The sequence below is a fragment of the Elephantulus edwardii genome, unplaced genomic scaffold (genome assembly GCF_000299155.1).
Source record: "Elephantulus edwardii isolate Elephantulus edwardi_28Jun2011 unplaced genomic scaffold, EleEdw1.0 scaffold00328, whole genome shotgun sequence".
Lineage (NCBI taxonomy): Eukaryota > Metazoa > Chordata > Mammalia > Macroscelidea > Macroscelididae > Elephantulus > Elephantulus edwardii.
In genome coordinates, this window is record NW_006400078.1 from 1,431,556 (window position 1) to 1,447,145 (window position 15,590).

Sequence of the window (15,590 nt, forward strand, 5' to 3'; positions counted from 1 at the left end):
GGAAGATGGGGGCAGGGAAGGTTTCCTGGAACAGTCCTGGGGCTCCGTGAAGGCCGGGGAGAGGCTTGGAGGGAGAAGGTCAGGGAGTCGGGTTGAAAATGGGAGTGGAGGCAGGCCAGGGAAAGGGAAAGCCTGGGGCAGGATTACGGTGAGGAGCGTCATCAGGAAGACTGTGGATCCAGACAAGGCTGCCTACACGCTCCACCACCACCATCAGCTCTTCGCTGGGACCTTACTTCAACCAACCAAATGCCCATTTCACAGATGAAGAAACTGAGGCTTTCCCCGAAAGACAGTGGACAGTGCCCAACCTAGGGCCCAGAGACCTCTCCAGCCCTACCCTACCCCAAACCACACTGCACACAGGGTCCCTGAAATCCACTTTTATTCATATAAAAAAAAAATCCCCAAGACAGAAAGTAGCCCCTATTTCCCAGAGCTCCAAGTCCCCAGCCCCTGTGGAAGTGAGGGGAATGTCTCTCACTCTGGATATGGTGCCATGAAAGGGTGGAGAGCCCGAGACCCTGGCCCCTCAAGGTGACCTAGTACCTTTTCTGGCACTGAGGGCAAAAAGGAGGGACCTGACACTTGAGGGAGAGGAAGGGAACTCAAAGGAGTTAGTGTGGGGTACTTGCCCCTAATTTTAAAAAAATAAAATTTCTAAAGATAAAAAGTTAAAAATAAAAAAGCATTAGTGTCTTAGTATCCTCTGGCTCCCCGCCCAGTATCTGCCCTGGCCCTGTGGCCACCTCTTGTCCCTGCAGCTCAGAGCTTCGTGTTCTCCTCCTGGCTCTCAGAGTCAGCACCGGACAGGTGGCTGCTGCTCCCGGGCGCATGGCCGTTGCTGGCACAGGCCACCAGATGCCCGTCCCGCAGCCCCTCCGACGTCTCGCCCAGCAGGCTCCAGCGGATCTCCTGGGGCAGCCTCGCCCGCTGCTCCTGACACTCCTGGGTCAGCTGAGCCACCAGCTGCGGGAAGAGGGCAGTGTCTTGGGGGAGGCCGGGCTGCCCAGGCCGCCAGCTGCCTCCCACCCGCCTGTTCCCTGGGCCTCACCTTGGGCTCCTCCTCCGCCAGAAGCTGTAAGACCTGCTGCTGCGCGGCCACCAGGCAGTCGTGCCGCTGCTTCTGGGCCTCTTCCAGCTGCAGGGTGGGCAAGGGCTCAGTTAGACCCTGCAGTCTGGCTGAGCAGAAGTCAGGAAGCCCAGGACCCCAGGCTGTGGCCCCTGAGCGGCACCCCTGAAGGCGCAAAGCCTTGGTGCACTGTTGTAGTTGACCTTGTACATCATCTGGGGCAAAGGAGGACAGTGGGCCCAAGAAAGGCTCTAAGAAGCCCCTCTCAGTCAGGCTGTAGTTCCAGGCCAGGCACCGAGGAGGTGGACACAGAGGACTGAGGACGAGAGGAGGGTGAGGGCACGTGACAGGGCTGAGTGTCACTCACCCGACGGATGGAGTTGACTGATTCGGTGATGTGCCGCCGGTTAATCTCCGTCAGTTCTCTGCAGAGGAGCAGGGCAGGCTAGCTCGGTGTCCAGTCCCGGCCCCACCTCCCTGACACCCCGGGGGCTCCCGGCCCTCAGCCCTTACACCTCCTTCTTGTATTTTTCCCTCGTTTTGGCCTCTGAGATACTGTTGTGGCGCTTCCGGTCCAGGATCTTCTGCAGTTCCTTCTTCTCTCTGGAATTGTCAGTTTGAGACAGGAAGGGTCAAGGGTGGACCTGGGCCCCTGCCCTCCTCCTGCTGCCAGGGCTGCACCCACACAAGATCCCTGCCCTCACTTCTCGTTCAGCTCCTTCATCCTCTTCAGCTGAGCTGAGTGTGCGTCCTGGACAACCTCCCTGAGCCGATGCTGAACCTGCAGACCCAGAGCCGTCAGGTGACACAGGATGCCCGACAGGGCCACACCAGGCAGGCTTCCTCCTGCCACCATGTGCCCCGCACCTGTCGCAGGTGCTCCAGCCTCCGCTCGGCCTCGGCGTCCAGCTGGGCCTCCCTCAGCTCCAGCAAACTCTGCACCTGCCTCTCCTGGAACTCCTGGTAGCGCCTGGCCTCCTCATCGTCCTCCTCGGGGGTGCCCCCTCTGTGGAAAGAGCACAGGTGTGTGCTCGGGGTGGGAAGGTGGTGGGAGCAGGACCTAAGGGGCACCAATCCCAGAGGTGCACCATTGGAGGGAGAAAACCGATTGCATGCTTGTGTCACAGGAGTCTCTGGTAAGGACTGTTCATGGAGAGTCTTACGAGAAGAGTCACTCCTGGGGCTGAGTATGCCACACTCCCTCTCGTCTCCTGACAGCAGACCTCCCTCCCCGTGGGCTGAGACAGTCCCTGGCCTCTCCCCGCGTCCCCTGCCCTGTGCAGGGCCCCAGGCACCCACCGGCGCCGGCCCCTGCCCTCCGCGGCCCGGGCCTGAGCCAGGTTGCTGAGCGCTCGGCGGGAGTAGACCAGCGCCTTCCGCTGGTGCTTCTTGAGCAGCTCTCGCAGGTCGCGCTCCTGGCGGCTCCGCAGCTTCACCAGCGCCTTGTGGCCTCGCAGCTCGTCCAGTGGGGTCGGGGCCACCTCTGTGAGCAGCAGAGCAAGCGGGCTGGGCGGGCGCTGGCCGGGGGTTACCGGCAGCTTGCCGAGGTGGGAGCAGCCCAGCAGAGCCCACACACCCCATCCCCTACCTGAGAGGATGCTGGCGATGAGGTCATCCCGCTGGCCTGGGGAGCAAAGGGGAGACAGAGTGAGTGTGTGCAAATGTGTGTGAGAGTGACTGTGTGTGTGGGGCTGTGTATGAGAGACAGTGACAGTGTGTATGAGTGTGTTAATGTGTGAGTGTATGTATACAGGTGTGACGTGTGGGTGTGACAGCGTGTGAGTATATGACTGACTACAGCATGCGTGAGCATGTGAATGTGCAAGTGTGTGAGAGTGTATGTGAGTGTGAGCATGTGAGTGTGCGACTGAGAGCAAACCTGATTGTGTGTGTGTGCAAGTATATGTGTGAGCGCATGTGTCTATATGAGTGTGTGTGTCTGAGCATGTGTATGTGTGAGAACATGTGTATGTCTGAGAGCATGCATGTGTGTATGAGCATGTGTGTAATAGTGTGTATTTCTGAGCATGCGTGTATATGCATGTGTATGAGCATGTGTGTATGTGTGTAACAGCGTGTGTCTGAGACCATGTGTACGTGTGTATATGAGCATGTGTGTATGTGTGTGATAGTGTGTGTCTGAGAGCATGCGTGTATGAGCATGTGTGTATGTGTGTAATAATGTGTATTTCTGAGCATGTGTGTATATGCATGTATGAGCATGTGTATATGTGTAACGGCATGTATGTGAGAGCATGTGTGTATATGTGTGTATATACGCAATTTGTGTGTATATGTGTGTGATAGTGCGTGTGCCTGAGAGCATGCATGTATGTGTATATGCATGTGTATGAGCATGTGTGTATATGCGTGTATGAGCATGTGTGTATGTGTGTAACAGCGTGTATGTGAGAGCATGTGTGTATATGTATGTATATAAGCATGTGTGTATATGTGTGTGATAGTGCGTGTGTCTGAGAGCATGCGTGTATGAGCGTGTGTATGTGTGTAATAGTGTGAATGTCTGAGCATGCATGTATATGTGTGTATGAGCATGTGTGTATGTTTAACAGCATGTATGTCTGAGACCATGTGTGTATATGAGCGTGCGTGTATATGTGTGTGATAGTGCGTGTGTCTGAGAGCACGTGTGAGCCTGAGCGTGTATACTGGGAGATGATGGAAGAACTGCAGCCCTCCCTCCAGCCTGCCCCCCAAGTCCAGAGCCTCTTACCTGGGCTGCTGAGGGAGGGGCTGGTGGGCGAGGTGGCAGGGCCTGGAGTTCTTCGAGGGGAAGTGGTGTCCAGAGAGCTAGGTGTGGGGTTCAGGGACAACTGGGCTCCCAGCTGCTGAGACGGGGGTTCCTGGCTCGTCTCGGGCCCAGTCTGAGCCTGACGGAAAACAAGCAGTGGTCTTTCCAGAAACCCTATCCCCCTGGGCTCCTGTGTCGCAGGCATCCCAGCTCCTACTGGCCCTGGAAGGTCCCCTGAGCCTGTCTAGCCACCAGACTATGCTGTGACAGGAGCTTGTCATCAGCCAAGCACAGAGACATGGTGGTCAGCTGCCTTTGAGACGAGCCTGGGAAAGTTTCTGACTCTCGTCATGTGAGGTGTGGGGGAGCTGGTGAAGACTGCCTCGAAGGACACTAGGCCCATCAGTGTACCCAGGGACTTTCAGATTATGCTGGAAACTGCCCTGCCTGGCGTCTGCTCCCCTTTCTGTGCCTCTCCACCCTGTGTCCATGTTGTGCGTCCTCCTGGGGGTTTGGCTCCTGATTAAATCAACAAAGGAAGTGACAGCGGGGTGGCACCAGCTCTCCTGCTAACAGCCCCTCACAGCCGTAACTGCAGCGCCTCTCTGCCAGCTGCAGGCCCTGGGACCAGCTCTGGATGTGCCAAAAGCCTCTGCCCTGACTACTCCCCACGTGGCTCCATCAACTCCCTTCTTTTACAAGCTTCTCTGGCTTCAAACCACCTGGGTGAAAGGGCTGTAGCCCCACACCTCAAGTTTGACCTCACTCAGGGCTGGAGGCATGTAAGAGGAGGGCTTCCAATTCATTTCTTAAGACGTGGGGTGAACCTGAGGGAGTGACAGGGGAAAGGAAGATGCAGCAGTGGTGGCTCCAGGCCAGGCAGGCGGGGCGAGCTGCCCAGGGACTCTGTGTCCACCCTCTAACCTGGGGACAGCAGCACAAACTCCCTGGTGCCGAGAGGGCCCGTGAGCCGGTGAAAGGGTTCACTCGGCGGGGCCGGGAGCGGGCGCTCAGCACTCACAGGGCCTTCCTCTGTGAGGTGGGTGACACTGAAGAACCCAGAAGGGGAGCCAAGCTCAGACAGATGGCATGGTGGGGTGTGAAGACACTGGACAGCCCAGTGGGGTTGCAGAGGCTGACCACCAGGTCCATCAGGCTGGGAGTCTGGGCAGCTGGCCAGGCCGAGGTCTTCCTCAGCCCCCCACTAACACCCACAGCAGCCATCAGAGTCCCCCTACTCTCCAGGGCTCTGCCCACCCCACCAACTGAACCCTACTTCTGCCCAGTCTGCTGTGGCTCACTTCGCTGTCCCCGATGAGAGCTGCCCCCAGGCCCCGCCCACTGAGCCCCAGTCCTGCCCCAGCCCATCCTGGCTTACCTCGCTCTCCCCAATGAGGGCGGCCAGCTTCTTGGCCCTCTGGTCCATCAGGCTGACGTGCTTGATGGGGTTGATCAAGGCCTCAGCGTAGTCTATGCCAGAGGGCAAAGGTCACTGACAGAGCCCCTGGGGACCACCATTACTAACTCCACCCCAACCTACTCAGTCCCCTTTAGGTCCCTGAGGACTAACTGGGGTTTCTGAGCTTGGCCACTCCCAGTGGGCGCCCAGCTCACCCTGGTGGTCATCAGGGATGTAGTCAGAGGCTTCAGTGTAGACGAGCAGGGCAGGCAGGCACAGAGGCTGGTTGGCCTCGTTCCTCAAGCAGACGTAGTGGTACCCTGTGGGGGTGGCCTGGTCAGCTGTGCCTGCCAGTACCCTGCACCCACAGCCCCCCAGCAATGCCCAGGCCCAGCACGCCTCACCTGAGCGGATGGCAGAGACCGGCAGGATCCGGTGCCCCACAAACTTGCCACCCTCCTCAAAGGCCGCGATGCGGAGAGAAGCCAGCGTGGGCAGTACCACCTGTGGGCACAGAAGAGCTGAGCCAGGGAGGCCTGAAGCCACGGTGACCACAGCTCCTGAGGGACCCTGGTCAGCCCCACTCATTGCATGACTGACCACAAGTCTCTTTGGTCAGAGCAGGGTCCAGGCCAAAGTGTGCACACTGGGCCCCGTGGTCACCCAGCCGCCATCGGGGACGGGCCCAAGAGAACAGGGTGGAGGGGTCCCAGCAGCACTGGCCTGCTCTTCCTCAGCCCCACAGCAGGCTTCTCCCTCAGCTGAGGCACCACCAAGGAAGCCATGAGCCAAGGCCCCTCGCCCCGGGGAGCGGGTGCCAGCCCCTTGGGGACTGACGACAGGAACAAGCAGGCATGGGCTCGGGTGGGGGCCTCTTTCCCACCTCTGAGGGCAGGCAGGCCTTTCCTCAGGAAGAAGCTGAGGGGCCTCAGGCTAGAGCCCCCTCCGCCTCCCTTTCCCATCTTCTCCCTGCTTACTCCCAGGGTGCAGGGCCTGGAGGTGCAGGAGCCCCATTTCCATAGGGGCTCCGGGCGGCACTCACCTTGGGGAAGTCGAAGGGCTCCTCGTCCCACACGGGGTTGAACGAGTTCCCCTGTGAGGTCCGTGTGCGGTACTTGCGCCGCGTGTCAACAGGGAGGCCGAACATGTCCACCTCCACGTAGATGCCCACCTTTCGGTCAGACAGGAACTGCCCCGAGATCACCTGGGGGGCAGGTGGGCCGAGGAAGGTGAAGCAGCTGCCTAGACCCCTGCTCCCTGGACACCCCGGGCCCCGAGCCCCGCCTGACCTTGACTCGCAAGGCGTTGGCCACAATGCCATCCACGATGACCTCAGTGAAGGGGTCAAAAGACTTGTCTGGGCGCCGCATGAACTCAGGCTTGAGCAGGTAGCCGCTGCGCCCGTTGTACTCAAACACACCTGCATTGAGCTGCATCGCCACGTCTAGGGGACAGGGAGGGCAGGGTCAGGTGGGATGGTGTGCGGGAGGGGTCTCACAGGGTGATATGAAGACTAGGCTATCAAAGGGCATCAGCTTCCAGACCCAGTGAAGGGTAAGAGCGGCCAACGCCAGAAGCTGGGGTTAAGCTGAAGCTTGGGGCCAAGGTCAGGGGCAAGGCCACGGTGGGCCAGCTCTCACCCAGGGTCTGGAAGTTGAGGGCAACGAGCTGGCAGCCCACGTTCCAGAAGAGCTGGGGCATGTAGTTGGAGGAGTCCACCCGGGTGCCCTTGGGGTAGATGCGGCTAAGCTGCTGTTTGTTGTATCTGAGGTCAGCAGTTAGGGGCCACACAGTGCCAGGGGACAGCCCCAGCTTCCGCTCCTGTGAACCCTCCCACTCGGGGCCCACACACAAGGTCTCCTTTTAGACCAGGGTGCAGGAGGGCCAGGGGGCTGTGAAGGGGGCAAGGGCGGACACCCCCACCCTGGCTCCTGTCCACTCGGGAGGATACTCCACAAACTCCATGGGGCTCTTCGTCAGCTGTTCCAGGGCCTTGGTCTCCACAAAAGAGGACATCTCAAAGCACTTGTTCCTCTCTGTGGGGAACACATGGGGGGACGTCAGACCCAGCAGGGCAAGTTCCCCCTCCCTCCCAGCACTGCCCACTCCACTCACTTCGTGCAGCCTCAAAGGACTTGAACTTGACAGGCTCAATGTAGTTGACTAACGTCGACATTTCCTCAGTGGCGTTGACTTCAGTGCTGGCCGTGCCCTGTGGCCCCAAACCCAGAGTCAGCAGTGTCATGACCCCCAGCCATCAGCTGGAAACCTCACTGGCCCCCACCATACAGAGAGCAGGCACTGACCCTTCCCACCAAAGCGCAAGTCCTTGGACCAGTGTCCAACTCGGGTGACAAACAGCCTCAACTGCGACACGTCCAAAGCTGACCTGCGGGTACTCCTTCTCCCCTGAACCTGGCTCAAGTCCAGCTTTACCCAACAGTCATGCTGGCCTTTTCTTACCACTGTTCAGATCCCATCGGCTCGCTCTCCTCCTCAGAAACCTTCCTCGGAGCCCACTCTTTGCCTAGTACTGCCCACCTCCACACCTGCCACAGGGCCTTTGCATGTGCTGTTCTCTCTTAACTCTTGCCCCAGCCTCCCCTTCCCCCAGCTCTGAGCCCAGGCTCTGCTCCCCAGCGGCTGTTCACAAAGACTTGCTCAGGCGTGCTCATCCAAGATCTGTTCCTGCTCCCCATTTACTCTGACCCCCAAGAGGACAGGAATTAATGTCTGTCCTGCTCCCCCTGAGCTGTGCCTGGCACACAACAAACAGGTGCTCAGTAAAGAAGTGCTCAGCACATAAAACACGCCGCCTGCCCCAACACGCCCTGCCTTCCTGCTGCAGGCCTGACCTCATCTGTGGTGGGCTTCTTGAGGTCCGCTTGTTCCTCCTCTTCCTCATCTTCCTCCTCCTCCTCGCGGTCAGTAGGCCCCAGAGTGTCAGGACCCCGGCGTGGCCCCTCCTCGCCCAGAGACTTTCGGGGCTCCAGGCTGGGCTTTTCGGGGCCTGCCTCCTCCCCGTTGTTCAGGCCGGGACAGCTGTCGGAGCTGGGAGAGCCTATGGGGAGGGGGCCGTGGAGTTGGGTCAAGTCACTCAGGAAGCTGGGGGCTGTCCAACCCAAGGGGAGTCGCCTGAGAGAAGGGTCAGATGGGGTTGAACTCAGTGGTAGTTCAGAGGGGTCACATGTCAGGCCTGGAGCTGTATTCAGTGGACAAACAGGGCTACTGAGAGGGGAGAAGTTGGGGACTGGGGTGCAGCAGCGTGACTCGATGGAGGGAATGGCCATGGTGGGGCTACAGGCCAGGCATCAATCAGACCCACACCCAAGAAGGAGGCCCGGGAGGGTGGTCAGGGGTCAGCTGGGAATGGGAGGGACCTCTAAGGCGCGAGGTCAAGGGCAGGTTGAAGTTCTAGTCAGTTGCAGGGTCACAGACGAGGGGACTGAGAGTTGTACCCAAAACACAGAGATGTGGTTCCCTGAGCCCAGGGGTGGGAATCTAATCCCAGCTGAGGAGTCAGGAGCTGAATGGAATCCACGTTAAGGGGTTTAAGTCATGAGGTGAGTGACAGGGGACAGAGGCCAGAGCTCAGGGACGGAAGTGGCTGGGTGTGAACAGTCGGGGCTGGGAGTCCCACCATGAGAGCTGGGAGGTGGGGACCAGGGTCTACAGGCGATGGATGGGGTTCTGCCTGGGGGGTGTCATCCGAGCTGAGTGGAGCCGGGTGGAAGTGCCGCAGGGCCATACCGAGCTGGGGCGAGGAGGGCTCCGTGGCGGCCGAGCTCTCGCTCAGCGCCGAGTTGCTCTGCTCCAGCGGCCGCTTGCGCACAGAGCTGTCGGGGACGCCAGTGCTGGGCCGGTGTCGCTTCTTGTTCTTCACCAGGATGCGGCCCATCAGGTCCTGGGGGCTGGGCAGGGGGACGCCTGCGGCCAGCTAGGTGTGGGGGAGAGAGTCAGGGCCACTGCGGTGCCCCTCACCCCCGCCCACCCTGCTAGGTCCTTACCGGGTACTTGTCCAGCGGGTCGATGAGCAGTGCGTCCCCAAAGATGGAGCGGCAGTACTCGGCCATCTTGGCCTGCTGCTTCGCCCTGTGTGGCCAGGTCAGAGGTCAGAGCGGGTTCAGGGGAAGTCCGCAGGGGGAGAGGTCCAGGAGAGCTCCCCTTGGGGGGAAGCTGGCTCCCCCAGGTCAGAGGACAGTGGGACAGCTCGGTCGTGGGGTGGGGGCGCTCACTCACGAGTCCACGTGGTTCTCGAAGGAGAGGATGACCGGGTAGGGCGAGGTCTTGAAGGCGGTCTCGGCGATGGCCTCCAGCACGTCCCGCAGCGGCACCTCCGTGGTCATGGTGAAGCCGTGTGTGATGAAGGGCTCCTCCTCAGGCGGCCGCCCCTTCCACACGTCCAGCTCCACACAACGGCAGCCCCACAGCAGCGCCTGCCGGTACATCTCCACGGACGAAGTCCCGGCCAGCTGCCCCGCTGGGGGCGAGGCGTGTCACCCCGGCTGCCCTGCCGGCTGGCCCCTCACCCACCGCTCTGCCCTCCTCCCCAGGAGCAGCCATCAGCCTGGCTCCAGTCGATGCCAAGCCATGGGGACCCACATGGCACACAGTAGAACTGCTCAGCTCTGTGGAGCTTTCAAGGCTGTGACCTTGAGGAAGCACGTCACCAGGCCTTTCTTCCTTGGCACCTCTGGGTGGGCTCGAACCACTCATCTTTTACTTAACAACTGTTTCACTACCTGACAACCCTTACTCACATCCTGATCAGGACTTAAAAGTGGAACAACTAACACCTCCCCTAAGACCAGGGGAGCCAGGAGCATGCCCATTCGCTCAGCTCAGGTTCTGCACAAAGCCGGTGCCCACCAGTGTTTGCCAGGAGGTAGGTTCACTGCCAGGGCTCACCTTCTCACAGCCAGCACCCACCATTCACCCATCCCACCAGCCTGGACCCTGAGCCTTTTGCCAATAGCTTCACTTCAGCTTCCACAGTCCCTCACCTCGTCCCACCCCCTCTGCCTGAGAACAGACTCCGTCCCTCCTGCCTGGAGCCCGCAGGCCCCTCCCTGCCTCCAATCCACTCCACACAGCACCTGGCGTCCTCCTTCTAAAAACATATCAGGTCACACCGCCTCCCCCCGGGCCCTGCTCACCACCATCCAAGGCCTCTCCCTCCCCCTCAGGACACATCCATATTGCTACTTGCCCCCTGCTCTGGCCCAGCCTCCTGAGCTGGCCCCCCTGCCCCTCGCACCCCGAGCATGCCCCAGCCCCACGCCTGCAGCCAGCCCTTTGCACAGGATGTTCCTCCGGCCACAGCTCAGTGGAGACAGAGCTGGCCAAGCCCAGCTCTTCCCAGGGAGGCCTGCCCCATGCAGAGATGCTACCGCAGGTTCCCAGGTCCTGCTCCCCGTTCCCTGCCTGCACCCCAGCACTGGCCAGCGCACGCACAGTGCAAGGGCCCAGGGTGGCTCGCTGCTCACCTGTGAGATAGGTGTTGTGCGAGGAGTTGATGAAGTAGGAACTCAGTGGCTGGGTCATGTCGGCACTCAGGTCCAGGGCCTCCAGGGGCAGGATGCCGTTCTCCTCGCCCCCCAGGTAGCGGCTAAAGCCCTCCATGGACATCTGGTCTGGGGGTGGGTGGCAGGGTCAGCTGGACCCTCCTCCCAGTCCTGCCCCCGCCCCAGCGCCCTGCTGGACCCTCACCTCGCTCCAGGAACTGCTGGTTGGGCTCGTACTTCTCAATGAGCAGCCGGGCCTGCGAGGCGCGCAGCGGTGGGTACAGCACCTCGTTGAGCCTAGGGTCCCGCTGCTTCTGGTTGATGAAATCCATGAGCTGCTCCAGCGTCAGATAGGGCTTCCCCTTGGCGCCTCTGGACAGGTGAGGAGCTGGGTCAGGCCCAGGGGTCCCCCTGGACACCCTGGTCTGCACCTGCCTCCAGCACTCGGGAAGTGGGCTCCAGTTCCCCAGCCCCTCTCTGACCATGTGACATGAGCAGCAGATGGGCCCCCACCCCTGCCTCTCTGCCGCTCGCTGTCTGTCAGGAAAGCTTTCTAGCTCCCTGTCAGCCCCCCTTTTGCTCACGAGGTGGAGTCCAGGCATGGGGAACAGCGAGGGGGCACCCCCCTCCAGCCCCGCCTACTCACATCTCCAGCAGGATCTTGTCGATGTCTGGCCGCAGACACAGTTTGTTCAAGAACCGTTCAAAGATGTCCAAGGAAAACTCATCAGGCCGGATGGACTCACTCTGGGGGCCGGATGTGAGGGGTGAGAAGCCAAAGGCAGTGGCCCCAGAGACTGGGTGCCCTTCCCCCCACCACAGGGGGCTCCCACCCCACACACCCGGTTGAATTTGAGGCCACAGGATTCCAGCGCCGTCTCTACCCTCTTCTTGTCTGCTGAGAACATCTTCAGGATGCTGGAGCGGATGGGGAGGGAGTCAGGGGCAGGGGCAAAGGTCACCAAGGTTACAGGAGGAGAAAGGGCATTGGGGAGGAGGTGTGTGCTCACTTCTTCACTGGAATGCGACCATCCTGGTTCACCTGCAGCTTCAGTTTGGTGTATCTAGGAAGGTAGTAAGGGGTCACTCCCTGCAGATGGCCACCCAGACCCCCGGGGATCCCCCAGTGGTGGCCCAGGGCTCACGCTTTACGCAGGAAGGTGTTCCGGGAGGCGTTCTGAGCCAGAATGTTCATAGCCAGCTTGAACAGCTCCTCACACCAGACCTGGGGGTCAGCAGATGGGGGAAGGTGAGCAGGGGCCCGTGGACACGTCCTGGCCACAACCCATGCCCTCCGGGGTCTGGCACATATAATGCTGGTATGCTGATCTTCCCAGGGACAACCAGGTACAGGGCCAGAAAGCAGTCTCATACATCAGGTACAAGTCACTGCCTTCCCCAGGTGCCGCCCGCAGCCCCAGCCCACCTTGGCTGTGTCATCCTGCACCGCCATGAAGTTCAAAAACGTCGTATTCACAGGGTCTGGCCCAGCCACCACCGTTATCAGCTTCTCCTCCAGTCGGGCATCAGGACCCCCGAAACCCAGCACCTCCCGGATCTTGGGGTCCTGGGGAGGTGATAACTCAGGCTGAGGAGGTATGCCCTGGTCCTCCAGGCCTCGTGTCCATTCTTAGCCCTGGGTCCTGGCGCTCACCTTGGGCAGGCGGGCATATCGCCCAGTCCGTGTGTCCCTGATGGAGCTGATGTCCAGGGTGTCCACCTCCTGGGGGATCAGATGCCGGGGTGGAGCTGAGGGGAGGGAGCCAGGAGTCCCCGAGCTCCACACCCAGACCAGGGAATGGCCACCCACCAGCTCAGCCCCACACTCAGCCCCTGTCCTGACCTCGCACAGACCAGGGAGTGACCCCCCGCCCCAAGCTCCATGCTCAGCCCCTGCCATCAGCACTGTCAAGGGAGCTGTGGCAGAGGTCACCCAGCAGCTGCCCCAACCCAAGCCATCTGTGCCTGGGGTGGGAGCCATAGATCTGAGAGAGCCATGCCCACGCCTGCCCTCACCATGTTGGGTCCTGTCCAGTACAGGAAGAAACCATTGGGGTCCACGCGCAAGGTCACCAGATTCCGACTAGAGGCCTCCTGGGGACAGGACGTGAGAGCAAGGGCTGGAGAGGCAGGGCTGAGGGCCAGTTCTGTCTTGACCCCTGACCCCTCAGCATCCACCCACAGTTTCTGCCAATGTCCGAAGCTAAAGCCCCTCCCAGCCCACACGTCCTCCACAGCGTGGCCCTCAGCGTGCAGCGTGTTGTCTGGGGCCCCCATGCTCCCAGCTTTACCTCTTGCCCTAAGAAGCTGTCACATGGACCACTGCCCACCCTTCTCCACTCTCGGCTTCACCTCATTGTTCCCTCTGCTGGATCGCCTTTCCTTTCTCTCTTCCAGTGAAATCTGACCCCCTCCTTGGGGAGGTTCCCCAAACCCTCTGCCAGGCTTGGAGCTCCCAGAGGGCTCCACAGCTCCCTGAAGGTGGGGCTCTACTTGAGCTCACAGAGGGGATTTCGGAGATTCAAGCAAGAGGGCAACGCAGCTCTCCACCCCTCGGCATCCCTCAGGGCACCCCTTCTGTCCACTGCCAAGTCCATGTTCCCCTGGCATCCTCAGAATCCCCCATAGGCTCACCCTACTCCACCCTGTAACCCCAGCACCCCTGCCCTCAGGACGTCCGCAGCCTCACAAAAGAACAGACTAAGTCCCCCTAGAGCGAGGACTGTCCCAGCCCTCCAAACACACTGTCCTCCCTCTCACAGCCCTATGGCTGGCAGGGGGCAGGGACAGGCCTGCTGGCCCCATTTTCTGGGGAAGGCCCAGCCCCTGGCTAACTCCCAGGGCCACCCAGTGTGACTGAGGGACAACAGCCAGAAGGGACTGTCATCTTAGACTCAGCCAGGACTGAAGCAGTCAGGTGGCCACAGGTAGAACTCCCCTGCCCCAGGTTCCATCAGGCTGAAGAGGACGCAAGTTCACCATGGATGCCACCCCGGCACTGACGCTGCCTGTCTGGTGGGCATTAGATCACCACTGGCCCACTGCTCTCACCCCTGGCTCCACTGTGTGCCCTTCTAAGCACTTAATCTGGGTGAGTTCAGGCCGTCCTGGCAGCAACACTAGGAAGGAGGTGGTACTATTCCCATTTTATGGATACAGAAACTGAGGCACAGGGAGGCTAAGGAGCTTGCCCAGGATCATGTAGGGGGGCGAGGATCTGCATGGAGGCGGCGTGTCGACGTCAATGCCCTGGGAAGGACCAGAGGCCTGGGAAGCAGGGTGCAGAGCCCCCGCCAGGCTGGGAGCTCCAGCCTCAGTCTTGAAGTGCAGCCGAGGATGGAGCGCCTCTTTTCAGGCCTTAGTCTGCCCTGCTGGAGAATGGGAATTGCACTGGCCCCACCCAAGTCAGGCTTTGCTTACAAGGGGCAGGAAATGGATCTGAGGACAGAGGGAAGGAAAGGCCCCAGAATTTCTAGGGTGCTCGGGCCGCCCTCAGCCTACTGACACCCATCATCCTCAGCTACTCTTTCCGGAATTCACAACCCTGTCCTGGGGTTGAAGGGGCCCCCCACCCCAGACTGCAGAAGGGGTGAGGTCAGAGGGCACTGCTCCCAGGGCCTCTCCCTACCCTTCGGAAGAGACCTGGCTTTCAAAGACAGTCCCGAGGGGGGGGCCCCCACCAACTCTCCAGCCTCAAGCACCCCACCCCACCCCCAGGGCCCTCTCCCAGCTCCCACTTCCTTATTTGGGTTTATCACACTGGAAGGAAAAGGAGAAACTTTTCCCTTCCAGGCTGGCCTGGCGGGGGAGGGGTCTCCTGACGCCCTGGGCACCTCGGGTGGCACACCTGCTGCCTCAGGCCACGCCCCTGCCCTCCCCCCCCCAGTTCCCACGCCTCCCGCCCCACCCAGCCGGAAAGGATCAGTCTCCCGGGCCTCTGGCCTGGACTGGGACCGAGCAGAGCATCGAGGAAGCCAGGCAGGAGGCGGGGGGAGCCCCTGGGAAGCAGAGGCCCAGGGGGACAGGGAGTGGGGGTGACACGGAGGGGGAGAGGCCAGGCCATCCGGGCACAGAGCACCTGGAAAGGGGGTCTGGACTTTATCGGGGTGTAAAGTCCTCATACCAAGGAGTGGGGAGCAAAGTCCTCCAAGGGTGGGGAGGAACTTGGGGTTCAATGTTTCCATTAGGAGGGCCCTGGAGCTCTCCCCCCTTGAGCAGAAGGTTGGGCTGGGATCCCGAAGCAGGGCAATGGGGTGTCCACCAGAATCGGGTGAAAAAGCGATGAATGGGAGAGGGCTCTCAGGGCATGGCGCTGGGAAGGGCAGGGTTCCAGCGGCACCCACCAGAAAAGGGGTGCCCGCAGCCAGACTAGAGGCCAGGGTCCCAAGCCAGAAGCGGGTGTCAGAGCAAACTGAATAAGCTCGACAGGGGGAAGTCGGAGGGAGCCCCAAGAGAGGGACAGGATTTATTGGGGTTCAAAGTCTCCACGCCAGTGAGTCGGGGGTCAAATTCCCAGAGTCGAGGGACTGAAGTGGGGACAAAGTCTCCAGCATGGGGACGCACGGGGACTCAAGTTTCCGGGACGCAGCCGGACGGGGATGCGGGTCTGAGTCCAGGCCAGCCTGAGCTGGGGTGGGGGGTCCTGGAGGTCTGGTGGAGTCTGAGCAGGATCCCCCCCCCAGCTCCCCCGGGCTCACCTCGTCCCATTTGATGAACTTGCTGCCGCGTCTCAGGGTCTCCACCACGGTGGGCGGCTCCAGCTGCAGCGCGTGGACGCCGGGCCTGGCGCCCGCCATGGCCGGCCTGGGGGCGGGTCGCGGGCCAACGGGGGGCCCCCGACGGCGCCGCTGCTCCTTCTCGGGC

The 15,590-nt window shown here is 60.9% G+C and overlaps 1 protein-coding gene across 2 annotated transcripts; it reads right to left on the reverse strand.

Moving 5' to 3' along the window:
• Positions 1-765: 765 nt before the first annotated feature.
• Positions 766-15,574, reverse strand: PLCB3 (phospholipase C, beta 3 (phosphatidylinositol-specific)). 2 transcript variants are annotated; one of them, XM_006901497.1, is made up of 31 exons: positions 15,425-15,574; positions 12,744-12,821; positions 12,382-12,450; positions 12,154-12,294; positions 11,873-11,952; positions 11,738-11,791; positions 11,570-11,645; positions 11,374-11,474; positions 10,933-11,099; positions 10,710-10,856; positions 9,463-9,703; positions 9,231-9,315; positions 8,974-9,160; positions 8,079-8,284; positions 7,339-7,435; positions 7,175-7,259; positions 6,864-6,988; positions 6,513-6,667; positions 6,266-6,427; positions 5,628-5,727; positions 5,439-5,543; positions 5,203-5,294; positions 3,807-3,963; positions 2,661-2,696; positions 2,354-2,555; positions 1,940-2,078; positions 1,777-1,853; positions 1,586-1,675; positions 1,440-1,497; positions 1,055-1,141; positions 766-969 (listed from the first exon to the last, which is right to left on the reverse strand). In XM_006901497.1, the coding sequence occupies exons 1-31, from the start codon at positions 15,521-15,523 to the stop codon at positions 766-768; spliced, it is 3,702 nt and encodes a 1,233-aa protein (XP_006901559.1). In that variant the 5' UTR covers positions 15,524-15,574. The 2 variants fall into 2 exon arrangements, with proteins under 2 accessions (XP_006901559.1, XP_006901560.1); XM_006901498.1 differs by lacking the exons at positions 12,382-12,450; positions 12,744-12,821 and having other exon boundaries at positions 12,154-12,240.
• Positions 15,575-15,590: the final 16 nt, after the last annotated feature.